The 22,758-nt window shown below is 39.0% G+C and overlaps 1 protein-coding gene across 1 annotated transcript in view; it reads right to left on the reverse strand.

Annotated features, from left to right (window-relative positions):
- KIAA1598 (KIAA1598 ortholog) overlaps positions 1-22,758 on the reverse strand; it is a 53,252-nt gene that overhangs the window by 18,794 nt on the left and 11,700 nt on the right. Inside the window, exons 4-10 of the mRNA XM_010003960.1 lie at positions 21,942-22,036; positions 19,660-19,828; positions 16,368-16,465; positions 15,323-15,404; positions 13,531-13,625; positions 3,332-3,478; positions 1,865-2,018 (exon numbers count right to left, since the gene is read on the reverse strand). Of these exons, the coding sequence (XP_010002262.1) occupies positions 1,865-2,018; positions 3,332-3,478; positions 13,531-13,625; positions 15,323-15,404; positions 16,368-16,465; positions 19,660-19,828; positions 21,942-22,036 (840 nt within the window). The remainder of the gene's footprint in view (positions 1-1,864; positions 2,019-3,331; positions 3,479-13,530; positions 13,626-15,322; positions 15,405-16,367; positions 16,466-19,659; positions 19,829-21,941; positions 22,037-22,758) is intronic.

Genomic DNA, 22,758 nt, shown 5'->3' on the forward strand with positions numbered 1-22,758 from the left:
CCTGCTATGGTCTATTTAAGGGTTTTTTCTGAGAATGAACTAACAGGAGATGAGAGACTTTAACAGCTGCTGCTGCCAGTCTCATCTCTGTCTCTTGCTGATGGACTTTGGTGAGGTTTTGCCCCCCAAATATCACCAAAAACTGGCAGTGGGCAGAGGGTTTTTTCTGTCCTGTTCTTGTATCAGATCTAAACATGCAGAAATTACTTTTCTGCACTTGAAATGTTGCCAAATGGAATTCACTGGGAAAGGGCAAAATCAGAGAAAAGTTTTAAATTTCATTTTCTTAGTTTCAAAAAATTATTTGCAATTGCTTCTGAATACAGGAGGAATTATGGCAGCAGTACAGAATATGGTTTCCAAAGTGGATATGGTTCCATCCTAATGATGGGTTTTAATTAAAATTACAATCTTTAACATTTACTTTTAAATTTAAAAAGGGAAATTCCAGGTACAATCTTTATGCTGATAAATTCCTTCTGAAGGACAAATAAGCCTAGAAAGAAAGAACATCCTGTGAAGGTTAGATCTTTTCCAAGGTAGTTGAGAAGAACTCGTATGCTGGCCTAGGCATATTTTTAAGGCTGGGTGATGATGAAAAGCCATTTTTCTAAGCAAGACTACTAAGACTACTAAAGATAACATTGTTCTTAAGGAGCTCTTTCAGAAAAGCATGGCTATACATGGGAAATTAACTAAGGATAGCAACTTGTCCTCCTCTGACATGGGCTCAAGTGCTTTCCTGACCAGGTATCATACTTAAAACTAGCACCTGTTCAGGCCTTGAGCTGATCCAGGACCAAAATCAAAGGCTCATGCAAATACTTAACCAGCCATAGCCCCATATTTCCTACAGCAAGGCCACACACACCAGGGGCTATTTTTAAAAGCAAGTTTAAATAAAGAGCATTAGGTCAAAAATTTCCTCAGTTAATAGATCAGATGCTGCAGACAAGACAGGGACCATCCTGGCAGCAATCATCATATGAACATCTGTGTTGCAACAGTTGCTTTGTGAATCTTTCCTGTCTATATTTTGCAGGCATTAGTTTACATCTTAAGAGAAAGACACACAGTAGCTAGTAAGACTGTTTCCTTCCTTTCAGTCACTTGACATGAAACAAAATACTAGACTACCAGTACAGACATTTAGATGCACAGTTCTTATGGACGTGAGTCTTAAAAGCCCACGGAATTTGTTTGGCTAACTCCTTTTGTAGGGCTCAAAGTATTATTACCTTTTAATACATGGTTAAAAAAATAAATTAAAAAGAAAGAAGGGAAAAACCAAAACAAAACCTTAGGCCCTCTCCCATCAGCAGAAACTGTTTTCTCACATGTCAATATGAAGGGCTAAATCATGTCTTTACTTTCACTGTTATCTTCTATTGCAAGACTATTAAATGGTTGGGTAGCTTGATAACTACAGAATGTTTTTGTACAATTGATACAATGCAGACTCCACAGTCTGCTAAATCACTGTGCATCTTCACCAAAGAGAAAAAAGAGCAGTTAACATATTTTATTTATTTTTTAAACTAGCTAAGAGAACACGTTTCATCTGAATGTAAGGGATTATGTCTTTCATAGTAGAAACCCATTCAGATGTATCTATTCTGTTCTAAAACTGAGGGCAATCTAAGGACAGTACTTTTCTATCTTAACAGAAGTTTTACATGGTAATCATTTTAGACACATTCTGGTCATGACTGTTCTATGGTTGAAGGCAGCTGCTATATTTTGTCTTGTGAAGAAGGAACTCAGCTCCACCCAAGCTGTTGCTTCTCAAATGTAACATGTATAATTCTATCAGACATAATACATCTATATACATGAATCTTTAAAATAAAAGTTATTGTTTTACCTGAATGCTTTAGGTCTCTAGCTTTTTCTTCCGAGTTCTGACACTTAAGCTCTAGTTCCTTTTTATCTTCTTCCAAAAGTTCTAGTTGCTGTTTAAGACGACTAATCTCCTTATGCAGTGCTTGATTCTCTAGCTGCTCTTCCAATTCTTTGATCTGCAGTTGGCAAACAATAGTATTAATTACAATAAATGGCATTTTCTGTCCTTCCTTTGCAGAGATACTATCTTATTTTTGAAAAAAAAAGATGTTATACTTTGGAAGTGAACTAAAATTCCCACAAAGAAGACAATTTTTTAATGAATTGTACAGATTTTTCTTGAAAGATGTCAGAATTTTCTATTGTGATTCTCACTTGTTTTATCTCTTTTTTTTAATAATGTTTTTAGCTCCAAAGTACTTAAGCTACAAGATGTTCTCTTTTTCTTTTTATAGTTTTTATCATACAATTAGAATTTAATTTCAAACGCTTCTTCAGTTGAAGCATGAGAACACTGACATTTCTGTTCTCTTACTGACTGCTTCCACTGAGAGGCCGGTTATTTAAACTCCCTTTCTCAACTCATGCAGATGCAGATGCCAGGGAGTGAATTATGGCACATCAGGTGTAGAGGCAGCATCAAGGTGCAGAGGGTTAATCACTTCCCAGCTCCCTGAATATGAACATATTGCTCTAGACTTTAGTAAGCCAAAGATGCAGAGGTTTTCTATAACCTGGCAATTACTCTTCCAAAATACTTACTCCTTCAGAGGTATAAGAGATTACATACAGTCTTAGCACTGATACAAGCCCAGGGACTGTGCACCTCTTCCTAGTGCTACTTTATTAGCAGAGTTTTAAGAACTCGCCTCACAACTAAGTGAAAACTCATTTTCAGGCTTTCAAGTGAAGCAATGGTGGTTTCTCCCACTTAAAGACTGACCTAGTCCAGTTTCAAAGAACACATCTGTTTAGATCCTAGCACTTTAGAGCCCATCACAACACTTTGCAGCATTCACCTAACATTTCCCTGCTCCAATACGTCTGGCTCTTCCCCATGTATTTCTTTAGCAAGTGACCAGACATACTAATGTGAACTGCCCAGCTCTCACCTCCTGGTCTTGGCTATCTCCCCTAAATACCCTTTATATTACTCAACATCTAAAATATTTTCCTGTCTGCTCTTCTTTGCTTAATGGTACTTAACATAATGCTTGTAATAAAGCCTGTGCTTTACTGGCATCCATAATAAAATGCTTAACTCAATCAGAGCTTTCAGGCTGAAAAACCTTCAAGTTTTGTACTTTTGTCTTACCAAGGAACCAGAAGAAGTGATTCACAGTATTCTCTGAAATTTAGTTTTCAGATTGTAAACTCTTCTAGGGGACAAGCTCTCAAATAATCCTGAATGTATCAAATATGTGACACTCCTTAAATTCAGGAGGCTTTCAGAGACTTCTGCATGAGAAGGAATGGAATCCTGTTTTACCTTTTGTTGGTGTTGAAGCCTCTCTTCTTCTAATGCATGGGTTAGCTTAGCATTGTCATCCAAAGCTTTCAAAAGTTGTTGATCAGGAGCAGAATTCTGCAGAAGCAACTGACTTTGCCTTTTCATCTTGTTTTGCTCAATAAACATCTGCCAAAACAAAACCCACCCCCAACAAAAACAAAAGTTAAGCACAGTCTAATGCTATCTTGGGAAATATGACAATTGGAAAGTAAAAGAAAAAAAACATTATCCTAATATGGTAGCGGGGAAGAAGCTGAGAAGGAAAGGAATAGGAAGGTGGAGAGCAAAATTGGCAAGAACTAAGCTCAGACTGACAGAAACCAGGTGTTTGCCGAGAACCACCCACTGCTACACTTCAATTACCCACAGGTTGGCAGTATTTAGAATCTAAATGGGTCACAGAATTCTGTTTCCTGGAAAGAGGAACAATCTGATCCCTATTCTTGGAGCTCTGGAGAGATTAAAAGAACTCTGTGTGGAGGAAAAAACATCTATGAATTCACAGGCTATCTCCTCAAACACACCTGCAAGCCTTGGAATAAAGCCCACTTATTTGAGGGTTACCTGGATATGTGAACTATGGAGTATCTTTAGGAAATTAATTTCAGTCTATGTTTGTGTAACCAGTGTAGGCACTTGCCCCAGGAAAAGGCATTTCAGGGTAATTTCAGCCTTCTATTTCTGGTATTTGTGTTTTTTCCTCTTCCCCAGTAATATTTTTGATGTAGGGAATGGATATATTGGGAGGGAGTTAGGAATAATCAAAAGGTCTAGAGACGTGACGTGGATAAAAATGTCATCCCACATTTCTTCATCTAAGAGATGCAGAGGCTGTCAGCACATGAGAGAGATCTGTCCCTTCCACACTCTTTAGGAACTCAAGAAAAAGGATTGCTTTCTGCCAAAAAAAGTTAATAAATTCCTAGTGAATTTATTCTGCATCTTGCCATCTCTTTCAGATAGAGTTCCCCCCCAGACAACAAGGATTTTCACTCTCCCAGCTGACAAATTCAGCTATCCCTATTCTTCCAGAAGAAACGAGGACTAGGTCATGCTGAGGTTTGAGACGAGTGTGCACAGGTCAGCAAAGAATGCCACTTATGGCAGGAGAACAGGGAACTGCCAGAGAACACAGACACTCCCTCAGCCTGTAAAAACCCTGTTGCATAACAAGTGATATTTTAAGAACAAAGTAGGAGAAATACAAAGTTCCATAAGGTCTTTTCAGGTCCCCATACTCCTTATTCACAAACCAAAATTACAGATACAAGCTATGGATTCTTCCCATCTGGTGTTACTGCAATGCTACGTGATTTATTATTTAAATACAATGGAATTTTAAAGAAACAGCAGTTAATGTAGATTTGTGGCAAGCCTCCCACTCTGCATGGGCAGGGATGCCTCCCATTAGATCAGGTTGCTCAGGGCCCCAGCCAACCTGGTCTTGAACACTTCCAGGGAGGGGAGATCCACAACCTCCTTAGGCAACCTGTTCCAGTGTCTCACCGCCCTCACACTGCAGAATTTCCTCCTGATGTCTAACCTAAATCTCTCCCCTTCCAGTTCTGATACATTTTCTCTTGTCCTCTCACTACAAGCCCTTGTAAAAAGCCCCTCCTCAGCTTTCCTGCAGCCCCTTCAGGTACTGGAAGGCCACTATGAGGTCTTCCTGGAGCCTCTTCCAGGCTGAATAGCTCAACTCTCTCAGCCTGTCCTCATAGGCGAGGTGCACCATGTCCCGAAATTATGCCAGTCAAACTAATTATGCTTGTGTTACCTTACACTATTAGGGCTGTGGCAAAAACAATTCAAAGGCAAGTGAAGTTCAGTATTAAAACTATTCACCCCAACCTGTAAAGGCTTGCCTTTGTACTGTATCTATTTGATTAACATTTTATCTTCTAAAAAGAAAGTGCATCTTTGATACATTGTGCTTTAGAAGGGCCTCTAAATCACTGCTAAAGAACTCAATGCTGTCTCAAAGCCTCCTGCTTTCCTGTAAAGTCAGTCAAAAGTTATTTAACTGAGAGAAGCAACATCTATCTAGAAGTCACTTTCAGTAAACATCACAGTTTACTTACTATGAAATTTCAAAGCATTCAAAGCATAGTGAAAACTTGGGTTTCTTTTTTTTTTTTTTTTGGGGACTCTGAAAAATAGTGTGAGGTGATAATTCCAGATTTTTGTCCCCCAAGTCCCTGCCACTAAGACCAACAGAAGAGAGTTGTTCCAGCCCGAGGGAGCGAGGGAGTGAAAAGCTACCAAAACAAGAAGTCTCCCATTAGATCAGGTTGCTCAGGGCCCCAGCCAACCTGGTCTTGAACACTTCCAGGGAGGGGAGATCCACAACCTCCTTAGGCAACCTGTTCCAGTGTCTCACCGCCCTCACACTGCAGAATTTCCTCCTGATGTCTAACCTAAATCTCTCCCCTTCCAGTTCTGATACATTTTCTCTTGTCCTCTCACTACAAGCCCTTGTAAAAAGCCCCTCCTCAGCTTTCCTGCAGCCCCTTCAGGTACTGGAAGGCCACTATGAGGTCTTCCTGGAGCCTCTTCCAGGCTGAATAGCTCAACTCTCTCAGCCTGTCCTCATAGGCGAGGTGCACCATGTCCCGAAATTATGCCAGTCAAACTAATTATGCTTGTGTTACCTTACACTATTAGGGCTGTGGCAAAAACAATTCAAAGGCAAGTGAAGTTCAGTATTAAAACTATTCACCCCAACCTGTAAAGGCTTGCCTTTGTACTGTATCTATTTGATTAACATTTTATCTTCTAAAAAGAAAGTGCATCTTTGATACATTGTGCTTTAGAAGGGCCTCTAAATCACTGCTAAAGAACTCAATGCTGTCTCAAAGCCTCCTGCTTTCCTGTAAAGTCAGTCAAAAGTTATTTAACTGAGAGAAGCAACATCTATCTAGAAGTCACTTTCAGTAAACATCACAGTTTACTTACTATGAAATTTCAAAGCATTCAAAGCATAGTGAAAACTTGGGTTTCTTTTTTTTTTTTTTTTGAGGACTCTGAAAAATAGTGTGAGGTGATAATTCCAGATTTTTGTTCCCCAAGTTCCTGCCACTAAGACCAACAGAAGAGAGTTGTTCCAGCCCGAGGGAGCGAGGGAGTGAAAAGCTACCAAAACAAGAAGAAATCAAGTAGAGCAACTTGATTTCTTCAACTTGAGCAGATACTTGACCAAATGGAGAAAATTCATATTCACTTTGTTTCATGCTCCTCTGCAACAGAATGAAAAAAATCTTGAAGAAATGGGTATAAATATTTTCATTCAGAAGTCACTTCAAATGAAGTCCTGCATTTTCAATTAGCCTTATAAATTACTGTCATGCTTAGAGCATGGGTGGAAGTTGTCTTCACCACAAAAATTAAGTTACTTATAATGCTGCAATCAGATACATGGGAATCAATTTCTCATGGGGAGCCCCATCCATTTCAGAAGTTAGTTACATGTATGTCCTTGAAGTACCAGCATATTCCAAATGGAAGAGACAAAATTAGACAGGATGTTCATGGCAGATTAAGCAGAAAGAGAGATTGTGATTAAGTAATTGTAAGTTTCTAAGAGGTTGCTCCAGGTGTTTGACATGGGGCAAAAAAGGTCCTTGGAAAATAATTACTATTTAAAATTAAAACAATCACTCACTGCGTTAGCAGGACAGAAACCTGAGTGCTTGCACAACCCTGAATATTAATTAAAGTGACTGCTGAAAGGGCAAAGTGGCTACTAACAGGATTATTTGTACTAGGTGGAATTTAACCAATTGATGGATTAATTCCGACTTTGCCACCTGCTAGACAATTATCTGCAGAGTATCCCAATCAATGCCAGAAACCTAAGTCAATGCTGGAGGAATCTACTGAAACCATGACTGCAACTAAAGGCAGATCACACAGGACAGCAGTTTGCTTACATCTATCATTTCCATTTACAAAACCTCCACATGTTCTGCAAACCATATATCTATATTTCCCATGTGCGTTTACAAACAGAAGCTCCAAAGTGCAGAAAATCAGGGGCTTGGCCACTTTCCAGCAGAGTTTGAACAAGAATTGGGGAAGGGAAAAGAGCAGGGAGTGAAATCCTCCAAAGAATCCCTATTTTTCCCCCTTGACCTTAATGGGGCCACACCTCATTCTCAGACCCCTGCTCTAACCATTACCCTACAGAGCGTTCACGGCAGCTGTTTTTTCTTTACTCCAGAGCTGAAAAAGGAATTCTTCCTCATTAAATGAGTTAGAAAGCAACTCTGTTAGTGTCAAGTCCCTGGGAACTTTGATCCTCCTTCCAGTAGTGTTCAGGGCATAACAGGATGCTTTCCAGCTAACTGCTTTCCTAGGAGCAAAATAAGGCTAACAGAAATGCTTTAATATCCAGATATTGCTATGTTTTCATCTCAACATCGTTTGGATACTGACTGGTCTGTGGAATAACTTTTTAATCTTAGCTAACAGTTTGAAAGGAGAAGAATGTCTCAATACATCAGCACTGTTATAAGGAAATCATTTATTATTATTATTATTATTATCAATTATTTATTTTACTTATCAAAGTAAAATAAAAATCAATGGAAAATGCTACCCACAATAAATAGAATAACAAAGGTACATAGCAAGGCAGAGTCAAACTTTGTAAGTCTCAGTCAGAAAACAAAAGATGATCAGTCAACTGAGCAGTTGGCCCTAATTTGAATCCCTGAATTTTGTGAACGGGGGTACAGAGTGATCTCGTCTGATTGTGGCTTGACAGGGCACTAAGTGGCTCTAAATTCAGGAGGTACTCAGTTTAAAATCCAGGTGTAGATTTTGGTTTAATGGCTAATCAGGAAAAAAATGTATATACAGTACAGTTAAGCAGCTACAAAGACCAACCCTAGCTGGATTTTCAAACTGCCACAGAAAACTGAGCAACATGGTAATGAAAAATGACATAGGATGCATAGCAATGGGCAGCCATCGGTCACATCTCTCTAGATGATTCATAATATTTAATGCTTAACAGTTTAAGACCTGCATGAACTTTAGACTAATAAAGATACAATACAGCTGCTTTAGTTATTTGGTATATTGCCAGATAACTTCTGAAGGGACTATTTCTAAAGATGTTTAGTAAGTTTTTTGGCTCAAAAGAAGAGGTCCAATTTAGTCAGAATAGGGGAACTAGTTAGGATGAGTTAAATCCTACTTCTTGTCCACCCTTTGCTCCTCATCACAGTGTGAGAAAAGTGAATCCCCATCAGCATTGTGACTTCCTTAAAAACACAGTATATTTTACCAGCCTGTTCTGTACAAAAGGGTTTGTCAAACTTCAGCACTCATCCTTCACTTATGAGGCATAACTGCCCAAGGCCCAAAATAAAGGGGAAAAAAGTAATCTCTACTGTTAATTCTTTCTTCATTTCCTCCAGGTAACTGTTCTCTTTTTGTTATGGTAGAAGCCCAGTAATACATTCTATGACACTCACAGTCTTAGGGTGCTTAGACACTATGTAATATATTCAGAAATAGGTCACATAGCACATGAAAGAAGCATTCCACCCCCCCAATAGATTAATTGCCTGAACGAAAAAGAGATGAGGGAAAAGGGGAACAGAAAACACAGAGAAACCAAAGAGATAGTTTCCTAGAGCATACATCTTACTATTTCACAAGCTTGTTCTTGGGAAAAAGCTTGATGAAGTAGTGTTACACCGCACTTCAAAAGTGGTAACATCCAAGCTCAGGAGAATTCAAGTACTAACCACCTATCATGTCTCCTTAATTATTTCCAGTTCAGTCAGGTGGACTGAAAATTAATTATCTTCAGATACCAGTTACTGTTGAACTACCCTTGGTAATGCACAGGGTGTGGTACTTGTAAGCACAGAGCTGCTCCATGAGTGCTGGTTTTGCAGTATCCACTCACAAATGTAGCATGTTAATGCCAGTCCTCACAAACAAACCCAAAAAGGTCACAAATGCATCTGAGGAAGAGTTATTTGGGAGCTCACGTCACTGAGATAACCAAATACATTGCACACAGCCTCATGAGTAGTGCAGACATCTGTTAAGAATGACAATATTTTTTTCTTATGTCTTATAAAATGATAACTACCTTTTATCTTTCAATAAGGGAAGGTTTAGTCCCAGGCTAAGTAATGTCAGCTGTGCACCAGCCCAGGTGGCAGATGGAGTAATTTTGAGGTAAACAAGTTAAATTCAAGCATGTTGTTGGGTAACACTCAGAAACACACTGGTATAGCAGGCTGATTTAATGCAGCCATAAGTATTGAGAACTAGAGGGAGAGTCAAGGGAAAAATGAATGATGCCCACTACAGCCTCACTTTATTTGTTTAATCCACCTGGATCACAGTCCCTTTGAAAGCAGCCTTTCAACCTCTCAAACCCCAAACTGTTTTACAGATAACCATAAACACTTGGGAAACCCTTCAATTTTTATTCCAGTTGTGTGTTTTTAGAAACAGCCTACACTAGCCTCAAAAGTAAGAGCAACCCCAATGAACCTGCTCAGCAGTTTGACACTTCATTTCTATTTATCCAGGATACAGAAGCCTGAAAACAAGATCTCAATGGTAACTTTGAGAGCACACTTCCTCTTCTCCAGGAGGTTTTCAGAGGAACTTTAGGTGCAGGGGTTGTCTCCATGCCAGCACAACATGACAGTAATAAACTGTTCACTTTACAAAATATTGTTGCAAGGCAGGATGTATGCTTAATAAACCATTTATGCTGGATTATTTGGTTAAACTCCTGGGATTCTTACATTGCTAAGACTTTCAATTTACTTCTCTTACTGTGTTCCTCCCTTTTTGGCTTGTTTTGGCTGTATGTATTGTAGTTTGCTCATCTCTGTGGAAGAGCAATTTTCAGGGCTAGCCTTTATATTATTGTGATGGCCTTCAAGATACTCTCTGCCTTCGTTTTCTTATAAACTGCTCCACAAAGAGCTGAGCGATTCTAAAGTGTCTCTTATAACATGACACTAGAATTCTGGTTAAGCTTGCCAAGATTCCTGTGTTAACAACCCTGTTTTATTCAGGTAGGTACAGACTTTTCTATGCCCCCACCCCTTGCACACTCTATTTATTTAGTGCTTTTATGCAGATTCCTGTACCTTTCACAATGGATTGTGACTCACTTCAAACCCTCTTTCTTTTTCCTTCCCCCTCTCCATACCACGGCTGACAATATTTACTCAGTTTCTTTAGAATCTCTAAAGAGCATGAATTCTAATGTTTGAAGTTGGATCATTTTTGATTAATTAAATATATATTATGGTGGTGCCAGCAGCACGACTATAATTAAAGCTGTACTGGATTTTTTTTTTTAATCAAAAGCTCTGATTTTCAAGTGTTCTCTCACTCCTATATGTGTTTTCTATGGTGGTGCAGCAGCACGACTATAATTAAAGCTGTACTGGATTTTTTTTTTTAATCAAAAGCTCTGATTTTCAAGTGTTCTCTCACTCCTATATGTGTTTTCTCCTCCCTCTCTCCTTGTCTTTCCTGTCCCCCCATCTGTGTTTGCTTCTGTGCACACACGCTCACCCACCCATTATCTCTCACACCTGCACTCCCAATTGCTCACGTTCTGTAGCAAATCCTCCTCACTTGTCAGAAGAGCAGGATATAAACGGCAGCACTTGGAAAAGCAGCCCGTGCCAGACGCTTATCTGCTCTACTCCCATTGCTGCCACCTTGCAACCCCAGGAGGGCAAAGCTAAAAGATGAAACCATGCTATGGACAAAGGGGTTCATCTGAATACATAGGACAACTCCCCCACCACGACAAGCTTCAGATACCTCAGCTCCTTCAAAAGACAAGTCCACCACCAAACAAGCCTCTCCACAGGCAGTAGATCCATATTTTAGTGACCTAAGAGACACATCTAGGCTGTTTGAAATGTCACAAAGAGCAATACAAAACACAAAAACATGCTGTTCTGAAGTCTATGCTGTGGTGACACCGAGTTACACAGAGCCTGTTTTCATCCTCAAAGTGCTGCAGACAAGTCAAGCACAAAGCACTGAACATGCAGTGTTGCCTTTACTGAAAGCTATTCCTTTTCTCAACATTGCACACCAACTCTGTAGAACTCAAGCAAACATTCAGCAAGATTTTCTGATTCTAACATTAGAGAGGGACAGGGAAAATATGAGGCTGATGAAAGAAAGCAGAAAATCCCTGCACATCCTTGCTGCAATCCGAACAGCCCCTGTAAGCACATCCTAGAAACCTCAGCTCTCAAAACACAGCTGTGACCTTGCAGCACGATCCATGTGAGAGGATGCTCGTACAGCCTCATCCGAGCATAAAGCTTTGCTGTGTGGATGCAGTTGTGTGCCAGAGCCCATCTCTCTAATGTCTCAGGTCACTAAAGGGTCACACTAGTGTGAAACCAGGCCAAAGAGAACAGAATTTTAAAGTAATCTGAAATGCCACTAGTTCCCCAAATGCAACTGAATGATGCTTTTGTTGTCACATGCTACTGTATTTTAAAAAAAACTTTTCAAAAATCCTTCTGAATAGCATGATACAAAAGGAAGAGAAGTGAATACAAAGGGAAGACCTGAAACTCTCAGTTGCAATGGCTCCATTTCGGACTGGAGAACTTCATGGAATTTAAAGCCTGAACTGAAACACTACACTGTCAATCTGCAACAACAGGGGCCCATATTTTCTGAAGAGACAACTAAACGATGATGAAACCCACAAAGTACTAGTTTGCAAATAATCAGCATTTTTTTGGCATTGTACTTAATGGCTTGCCTGTCAGTTTGTTATTCAAACACAGAAAGAACTTTAAATATCATCTTTCAAAATGTATAGATGTCTGAATATTGCAGATATCAAGCTAAGCAGAAGCAACATTCTGGGCCCAGAGTATCAAATTATATTCTTTTATGATCTGAAGAGCAGCTTAACAACACATTTATAAACTACTCATTTCTGAGAGATGCAAAACATTTACATACAATCTTCTGATGTCAGTTAATGAACAGAAGCATGTAATTATTTTGTATTTCAGAAGAACTTTAGCAATGCGACAGCAGGAGACACAAGGTAGATACAGAAATAATGCATACTAAATGAACATGCTTAACATTCTTAAAAATCAATTGTTTGAAAATAACAGTTCTGCAGATAGTACAAATATTACTCACAGATAACTTCCTGAAGGCTAAATACCTGCCTGTCAGTAGCCCTGGTTTCAAAATCTAAAATCCACTTCGTATCAGATGTTTCCCTTATTTACAGTATTTCAGTACTGATGACTCATGTAATTTGATATGTAATGGCTTTCTTTAAATCTGAGCTCCCTGACAAATGATTACTCAGGAAGCCCAACTTTTATTAAAGAAAATATTGACACATAGCTTGGGACAGAAAGCTTGAAAATATAACCCAGCTGCAGAGCTCTAGAAATCCAGAGTGCAAACAGAAAAAGCACATGAGCAAAAAAAAACAAACCCAGAACAAACTCATGATTTTATAGGACTTCAGTCAATCAACAGAATGAAAGACTTTGTCAGCACCTTCTAAGGCAAACATTGCCAGTCACAAGCCATTGGAGCAACCACCAGCTGTTGCATAATGCTCATCACTCATCTTCCTCTCTGGGAGTTTATACCTTTTCTAGAATATGTGTTCATATCTTTTCTGGAACATTGAAACATTTTTTTCAGCTTGAATGCTTCCTGCACTAAGTTATTTGAAAGGCAGATGTTAAATAGCAGTCAAACTTGCATAAACCTCAACTGTGTTTTGCAATACTTCTTTGTAAGTTCACGTATTTTTCAGGAAAAACACAATGCTTCAAATTATATCACTAAACAGGCAGCTAATCCTTCCCAGACCAAACCACTACATACACCACACTGAAATCTTGTGGCTGACTAAGGCCATTACAAATTTAAAGCCACGCTTTAAAAGGGGAAAGAGGTAAGACTGCATGGATAATTGTGAAGTGCTTTATGGATGCTGTTGAAACAGTAAGCCCATTTTACGGATGAAGTACAGATGTCAGCTAAGTAGCATGGGGACATTCAAATACATCTTTTGTAGGAGAGCTAGGAACTGAAATCAAGTCGTCTAAGCTAGTAGGTTTCTGCCCAGTTGCAATGTCTTCATTTTACAAGATCCCTTTTTCTTGTCTACTCACCTCTTGTGCAAATGACTCTGCTTTCTTCCGCAGGTTCTTTTCCAGTTCAAAGTTTACATGAAGCTCTTCATATTCCTCTACTGCCAGCACAGACACTGTTCATAAGAATAAAACAAGATCATAAGGAAAAGTGGAATGGATCAAAATGAGATGAAAGCATCGCTTCATTTACCCAGATAAGCAATTCTTCCCCAGCAGCACAAATCCTGGAATTAAAGTATAATTTGGCTTTACATTTCCATATACAGTTCCCTTTGCAATACTTGTCCTGTGTGCTCTAGACCTCACTACATATAGATGCATAATTTCTGATCTTCTGAATAGAGGAATACTCCTCCACCCAGGCTCAAAACTCCAGTAGCACATATGGCACAGACCATATTTTGCCTCTTTGGATGTGGACAATCAAAGCTTCAAGAGAGCCTTGCTGAACCTACCAAAGATTACTGTTATTTTGGAGGTGCCTGTCTTTGCCTACCATATTTGAGGGAGGTTTGACCAGTCCCTTTACAACAGAGATTTAAAGCAGCCTCAGGAAGAAAGCAGGGCAAATTCGTATTGCTTGTATTTAAAGTGTTCTCCCAAAAGCAAGACTCATACAGGTGGCTGAAGCTCACCACAGGGCATGCTTCCCCAAAACATTCTCAACAGCCTCAGTGTGGGGCAGCAAGCATAATTTGTAACTACTCAAGTACCATTTACGCTTAACGTGCCTCAGCGACCACTTGCTTGATAAGCTGTGATAAGCTGCTCTTCACTACTCCAAAGACTGCACTTTTCTGCTGTATTTTCTCTTTGTAGCTGTGGCTATTCCACAGATCCTTCCGTGTGAAAGCGCCAGGCCTGGCTGTTCCCTCCACTGCTTGAGAAACACTTCAGATTCCTGGGAGATGTCTTTAACAGCTTTTTATTTTTCCTCCCCAAGCAAGCAAGTAAAACACAACTGCAGAGGAAAAACCTGAATATCAGGATAACTGGAAATGCAGCTTAAGACCTCCAGGATGTATTGTTAAGGTGCTGTTAAACGAATAATTGAGTGACTCTGGAAGGTAGAACAAGAAATGCATCAAGACCACCAGGTATTAGAGGCCAGATCCATTGTTTGCCACTTCAGGAAAATGTTAAACAGCCAAAGAGACTTTTAACTAAACCATTTTATTTTTACAAGGCTAAATCAGTAACAAGAGAAAAGAGCAAGGTAATCCAAGGCACTGAAATCTTTAACCTCCCCTCTGAACTACTTTTAGGTCAGCTATTTCTGACATGGAAGCTTTCCTCTTGTGAGTCCTCTCTCTTTTTAGACTTGCCCTGCCTTAGTTTTATCTCTTTCTAGGAAAGGAAGGTCTCTGCTTTCCTTCCATAATTTGAAAATATTTATCTAATTCCCAGCATTCTTGCCTTTTTCTCATCATCCTCTGAACATACAAGTAGCTCCCAAGTCGTTAGATATTTAAAATTATTAACTGTATCTCAACTAAAAGGAAGACAATGTAATTATTTAGAAAAACAGGAGATTAAGGATCAAATTCCATCTCTGTGAAGCACTTTCTTCCTCTCCTAGCTTGCCACCTCTGCCACAGAGCAAAAATTTTTCCTATTCTCACATTCAACCTGCTATTTACACTGTCACATTTTCCTGGAGTAGAGACAGTCTAGAATAGTCCATTGCCTTCAGCAATGAGGCAAAGTGTCAGATCTGGACCAGAGTCACTGTTCTGTAACCTACTCTGTGTACTACAACAAAACCTCTGTGAAGGATGTAGCCAACTGTTAGAGAACTGACACCACACACCTCTGTTACACTTCTCCAACAGTTTTTGCTGCTTATTAACTTCTGTTGTCAAAAGAGCTTTTTCCTCTTTCACTTTATTCACCTAGAAGGGTGTAAAGACAAAAAAAATAGTGTTAGTTAGTGGCATAAGGCATATAACAAAACATAATGCAATGTTTTGCTTCCAGTAATTCTGGTTTCACGTTTGGCTTTATCTTAGGGTTTCCAGTGGGATGGAAAGCATTTTTAGCCCAAATTACAAACCCCATAATAGATGGCATTAAGGGGTTATGAACTAATCCTTCACATGGGGCTCCCATGGCCCATTCTCATGGCACGTACCCATCACAGCTGCAAATGTGACATCTTTGGAACCTTTCAGGATGAGGCACCATAGCACCTGGTTGAAAAGATACTAGCTCATCCTTGACTGTTTGTGTTTTAATATAGTCAGGCTGCTGTTTTGCTTTTTTTCCTGGGCTCTGTTTATTGTCCAAGAGCTGTCAGCTGTGTCTTTCTGAATGCAAGTGTTGCATAGACAGGAAGAGCCACTAAGTCCTGATTTGCATCAGTACATGGCTTATCCAGTTTTCAAGAAGGAATGAAACTCTGCTGGCTCAAAAAGCCAATTTGCTGGTCTAATTACCATGACAGGGCACTGCCAATGGCTAAACTCAAGGATATGCTCAATGAAGTAGCACCAGTGATTAAACTGGACATCCTCCAAAAGTATTTCTTGCACACCCACAGGTTTAAGGAAATCCAAAATAGCCCACAGGCTTTGATGAGTGAGAGGCTGTCAGGAAGGGGAGATGAGAGTAGTAATATGGGCAGTAGAACAGATCATCAAAAGTCATGTGCCAGCAACAGCAGCAGAGTGGACTCTGACATAGGAGGCCCTTTCTAGGCATAGGCCCTAAGTGCTCCATCATACGGGCAAGCTGGCAGGACTTGCGATTAGATAGTATTCAATTAACTTCACAACTGAGTGTTTTTAGCAAAATTAGATACAGAAAGTACTGACTACACGCTAACATGGTCTCGCCTTCTAAGGTACAATACATACTTCTTCAATTACTTCTACAAGTTTGCACCTCAGGTTTTCCAGTTCAATGGCTAAGGTCTTCTTTTCCTCATGAACAGATATGATTTGATCTCGCAGCTCTGCAGTTTGAGGAAAGAAATTATAAATATATTTGATTCTTGGAAGAAAACAAACCAAAGGAAATGTCATAGCAATGCAGGTACAATTGGGTACAGAAGACCTTAAGTGCCATACAAGGCATCAGCTGTATTCAAGGTGCATCCTCAATAATTTAGGAACTTCACATAAGTGTCAAGTAACAGATCTATAACTGGGCCACAGTTTCAAATTTACCCTGTGGAGGTAAGGTGCCTTGTTCAGCACTGCTGTCTTTATTTGCATGCTGAATCATTCATTTCCTCCTATAATAGGGCTGATCCTGCACCACAAAGTATCCTCAGTCCTACTCAGGAGACTGCCACATCCCAGAGACTCTGGTACAAAGGCAGCAGAAACCAGTTTTTAATAGACACCCTTTAAAACAAATTAATGCACTTAAATTCTTTTTGGATCATGAGTTCTTGTCACAAAGGAAATAAACAAAACAACAGGCAGTTAATACTTGGGAGGCTTTCACTGAAGAAATTGTCCTGAACAGCTGCCAATTTACAGTCTTTGTAACATTCTGTGAACAGAGTCAGAATATAACCTTTACTGATGGAAGAGCTAATGCTTGTAATTTTCCCCTTAGAATTTTTGTTCCTTAATTACCAAAATATGAAATAAATTAAATCTGCAATGGAATAAAACATTTTATTATAATAACTTCTTAACAGGAGATCATTTTGCATACATAATATATCAAGGTTTAGGTTAACATAAAAACACCACCAAAATATAAATTTATTGATATAAATTAGTTTTCAGGAAGTGTTCTCATTCCCCACCTGCTTCCAGTATTTCATAGCACGGCTGTTCATTGAATCCCAGCCATGAGTTGAGAAAATTGCTGCTAATCAATTGCAGATGATGATGCCATGCTGGATATAATTCTGTTTGGTCTCACATCTTGAAAACGTTGATTCTACCCCAGCCCACACCTCCCTGGTCAGGAACTTCAGATTTATTTGCCCCCAAATTAAAGGCACACATATTCCGAGGTAAATAAAAATATTTGTTTTCCCAGAAGATTCTTAAGCAGATTGCCTGCTTTATGGATTTGTGCTTTCCAGTGAAATTAATGGCAAAAAAGGTCTCACTGAAAAGTTATGGTAACTGAAGTAAGTCAAGTCTTACAATACATATATCAATCTCATATAAAGAAAGCATAACTGTGTAAAAGAAATGTTTCTTCTCAGATAGAGGGTATGCACAAAACTGCTTGACCACCACAGCTGAGTTTTCAGTTCTTATTATATCTGAAAGGTAAGCTAAAAAGAAAAAGAAAAACCCAAATCCTATCAGTGAATTCCAGGTACAGCTCTGAGACCACTCCACACTTACCTTAGGAACTACAGCTTTACAATGACCTTTCCCAATGTATGAGATAGCAAAAATAGAGAAAAGCATCTGATGGACAGGATTTTATCCCTTTAATAAATGACTGTACTACCTTATTTGTACATCCTTACAAAAAACTGGTGAAAATGAAGGAATAATTCCAAGAAACATCCAATATTTTGTTTAATGGTGAGAAGGCTAAAGGACTTCCAAGATTTCCAACACAAAGTGCAACTGCCTGGACTCATAACCATGCACAGATGAGCACATTTGGGCAACAACCCAAAGCATTAAGGTGAGTTTTGAAAACACATCTTTCATTGCATATGGTCTTTTCACATAGCAGGTAATCGAAGATGTAACTTCAGATTTTTCCCTGAAGACAAGTGCCATGCAACTCTGCTCAGGCTAGGGACACAGCCCTAACACTGCCTTTTGGTGCATGTTCTCAGTTCACTCTGCTGCCACACACACATCTGTGCTTCTCTCCTGGCACAGGGATGGAATATCTTCTCCTACAGCAAATGAGATGCCAACGCTTTCTAAAATACTCAACACTTGTAAAAGTAAGGTCATCAAATTTAATTATAAGGCCAGAGAGGGGAGCAGAAGCCAGGAGTTCCAAATCCTTTACAATATTCTTTAATGAATTGTCCATCAAGACAAAAAACATATACATCAGAGGTCTTTTTGAAATATTTATCTCAGCTGACTCTGCTACCCTCCTAATCACATTCTCTGATCTGCAGCCAGAGTCTTCGCTCTCTCTAAACTTATCATTGATGCCTTTATCCACTAAAAGACAGGAGAAACTCTTAGAGACGTATTTTTGATGCAGATTGGTTCTCTGCCTCTTTTCCTACATCTACAGGATAGAAAACTGTTTATTATAGAAGGGTGCTATGACATCTGATTTCTTGGTTAGAATTTTTTTCAAGCATTTTTACAACACTTGCTCTTTTTTCTCAGTGATCCTTTGTACCACCTCATTGAGGCTGCTGCTTTCAAACAGAAAACAATTAACAAGGTTGATAGCTCAGGAAAGTTGCACTTAGGCATCACTTGCTGTTTTAACTAACCAGGAGAAAAAAGTGAAAGCTTTTAAAAAAAAAAAAAAAAAAAGGAAACATTTAATATTTCTCTCTGTCACTGAATGCAGAATGTGGGCATTGCCCTTTTTTGGATACTATGATATACCAGCATACAGAATCATACTGACTTCATCACAGAGTTAGAAGAGAAAGGAAGGCAGATTTTGGATTACAGAGTTATTAACTGCCTTTCAGAAAAAAACAGAAATGTCTTCAAAAAGCACAGATTCCTCTTATCAACGTATTTCCATGTTCCCAAGCTTTGCTGTTTTACCCAGTCCAAGAGTCCTTTTTTAAGTTGCTTGTTTGGCAATAGCTCTGGAATATGAACAAAGTTTCTGCATGCAAAGCTACATAATGGAAGCAGAGCTGGAGAGTCCTGTCTTACAAACTTTGGAATAGGGACGCTGCAGTTGAAGCAATACCAAGATGACACTGTCCTTCTGCTTAAGTCTTACCTTGTTAAGGATCTGAGGAAACATTTCTTTTCCCAATTCAGTAACATTGAACGCTGTTAGCTGTGCAGATCACATTTTCTAATTGCATTGTAACTTACTCTGCAGGCTGTATATCCACCATACACATTACGCAGCATCACTACAAGCCTACCATGTTCTTAGTCTTCCTGGAAATCCTTTGATGGCCAATCTCAGAGTCATGATCTCTGGTCCAAACCAATACTGCCATTCTTTATAGACAATTTTTGCCTTGGATGGTGCTGGAGGCTCAGCAACAACACTCACCTTTTATTTGCTGCTGACAATGCACAGAACTGCATGATCCAGAGTTAGCTTCTGTATCTGTGGATGAATCATCCTCATCAATGTTAATCTCTTCAGTGATAATTTCTGGACCCAGTTTTGCCATATAGAGCATACTAATTCTCTTCAAAGTCTTGTTTTCTTTGTTCAGCTGAAAGTTGAGAAAAACAAACAGTAAGATGATAGTTAGTTTGCCTCTAAGCTGCTGTGCAAAACTAAAAAAAAAAAGTAAACAGATTTTTTTTTTCTCCTTTATAACTAAAAGGTCTATCAAACAAAGAAGATTAACATAGGAGTAAATGCTCCATTTAACATCAAAATGGTCTAAAGACAGGAAGTTTGCCCTTCTGCTCTGAGGAGGCTTGAATTCGACATGATGTTTCATTCATGCCCTTCTTTCCTCTGTGGTACTTCTGATTAATAAATACCCTGTGTAGGTTCAAACAAAATCAGCTACCAACATTATTTAATGCTACGTGTTCTTTGTGATAGCTGCTTCAGCTCCTTACCCTGAAGCATGTACCAGCACCAACAGGAGCCCTAACTGAAAGATCTGACTAAGGGCTTGTGCTCCTGAAAGCTCATCTGGTTTTGCCAGCTGTATGTATTGGCCAAATACAAACTCTTAACTCCTTCTGTGCCTTTATTTTACTTCTAAACTACAAACATCACAACTAGTATACTGCCAGTCATTAAAGAAATACTTCAAAATTCTTTTAATTTCCAATTCTCAGCAATTATTATTGTAGAGTGAATATACATAAGATGAAATCTGTATAAAAAAACAACTCCTTATGTGTCAAGCCACAGATCAGAAATAACTCTGGGCTGGATGCTTAAACAGAAGGGCATCTGTAAGGCATCTCCATCTTGACCAAAGCACCAGGAAAAAATGAACAACAGGAATTTCTGCAAATGTTTCATTCTCACCAATTCTTTCTGCACCTAGACACCCCACACCAGCAGCATTCAGCAAGCTCAGCACAGTCTCAGGGCCATGCAGGCATATGTTGGGGTGACTGTCTACCCATCAGACAAGCATTCCCTGCATTCAGGTCTAAGAATTAGGCTCCATTTTCTACTAATGGTGTACAACATGCTGAATGAACATGCACTTCACAAGTCCAGTGTTTACCTTGAAAGAAAACATATACCTAAGCAATCAATTTTGATCTCCCCTTTCCTCAGCTCCCCACCTACGGGAGATTTACTTAAGAACTTCATAATCTCATTCCCAAAGAATGACACTGAGTAAGTAGGAAGAATGGTGTAAGGAACCTTATTTAGTTGGCTCACAGCAACAAACAAAGCAGCTTTGGCAAATCAGCTCCATTGGGTAAAACCAGTCTTTGAGCTGCCCCTGTATGTGCATTACAGGAAATGTGCAGAGAAGAAGAAAAGTTGCATAAATACATTAATTTTCTTACTTATATGCTGATTGTCTAACTTATGAATTATAATATAGTGTCATTATGCAAACAATTAAGTAAACACCTCCAGAAAGTACACTGCTAATGCATCTAAATTAGAGTGATTTCTTGCTGGTGTGATTTTTACCATATCTAACGATGTACTTTGGGCAAGGGATGGGAGGGGAAAGAAAAAAAATATATATACAAAAAAAAAAAAAAGAAGAAAAAGGCAGTCAGCATTGCTAATGAAATTTGGTCCAAAATTGCTGTAATCCATTTTCTGATGAAGTGGCTCAGATGCATTTTACACAACCAAAAATATATAACAGAGAGATAAAAACATTCTTTAATAATAATGCACTTCTGATGAGATGGAATATAGAAAATTACACACTTGCTAAATTCATCAGACTAGATGCAATCAACAGAGCAGAGGAGGTCACCTTTCCCCTGCCCTCGCTTTGCTTCCATAAACAATCACCTGAAATGTAATGCAGTGGTTGACTTCTTCCATTTGATTTAGACACTGAAATGCTCATTATTATTTTGTATCTCACACAAGACAGTTCTAAAACTTGCTTTCCATTTAACCTAAATCCATATGAAAACCAGATATCAAGATGTTCGTTCCAAAATAGAAACTAAATTAAAACAAGGTGGTTCTTTTATCTTAAAAGGAAGAAATGGTATTGTGCATCTTGCACATGGCTTACAGTTTTGCCACTTCAAAATAATTTCATTGACCAACGAAGTTATACAAAAACAGAAATGGGACATGTATACCACCTCAAGTTAAAAAAATAAAAATAAACAAGATATCGGTTGAAACAGAACCACTGTAATTTTTCTCACCTTAGAAGCCAAAGCCTCAGCACTTTCACGGCACGTCTTCTCAATCTCAAGATGGTTCTGAATACAGTTTACTTCCTCAATAACCATGTGAGAAACTAGGGGAAAAGTTTAAAAATTAGTCAGTATTTGACACATGCATCCCATGATGAGAAACACTACACCTTGTTAACTTTCCATGTAAGCATTTCAAATACAGGGAAGTACATGCATAGATAATCTCCACGGATAGGAACTGTTTTCAACATTGAATATCTGGTTCATTGCTTTAAGCAACCCTTTCAAGCCATGTCTGAAGCACTGGAGAGGTAACTGGAGAATTGAGCATAAACTTGGGGAAGTGGAAGGCCAGCAGGAGCCTCCTTCACTATCTTTTCTTCAGTTATACTTGAGGAATCAGCCTCAAACCACTAGGATTATCTCTTCAGATTGCCATCATAATCCTCTTGAAATTTGGTATGGATGCCTCTTTTAGAAGACTGGAACCTCAATATTTTTAAACAGTAAGACTGAGATGTCCTATAAAGATTATTTTCACCTTCCAGTACCAAGGTTTGTGTGGTATTTTAAGAACAATTACATTTGCTAAACACACTGTACAATCAGAGCTGCAGGATGGACATACAGTACAGGTGTAGGGCAGGTTTGCTAGGAAATGCCCTACTAGGGCAGTAGTGTAGTGTTATTTTGTAACATCAGATAACAATGTGAGCCAGAGGACATGCAAAGATGCATTTTGGCTTTGGTAGTTCACTAGTGTTAAAAGTCATCTTCTAAGTGACAAACTTCAAGTGACAGAGGAGAACTGGTGCTCAGCAGG

This window comes from Chaetura pelagica, unplaced genomic scaffold, assembly GCF_000747805.2.
Source record: "Chaetura pelagica isolate M959 unplaced genomic scaffold, ChaPel_1.0 scaffold248, whole genome shotgun sequence".
In the NCBI taxonomy this organism is placed as follows: Eukaryota; Metazoa; Chordata; class Aves; order Apodiformes; family Apodidae; genus Chaetura; species Chaetura pelagica.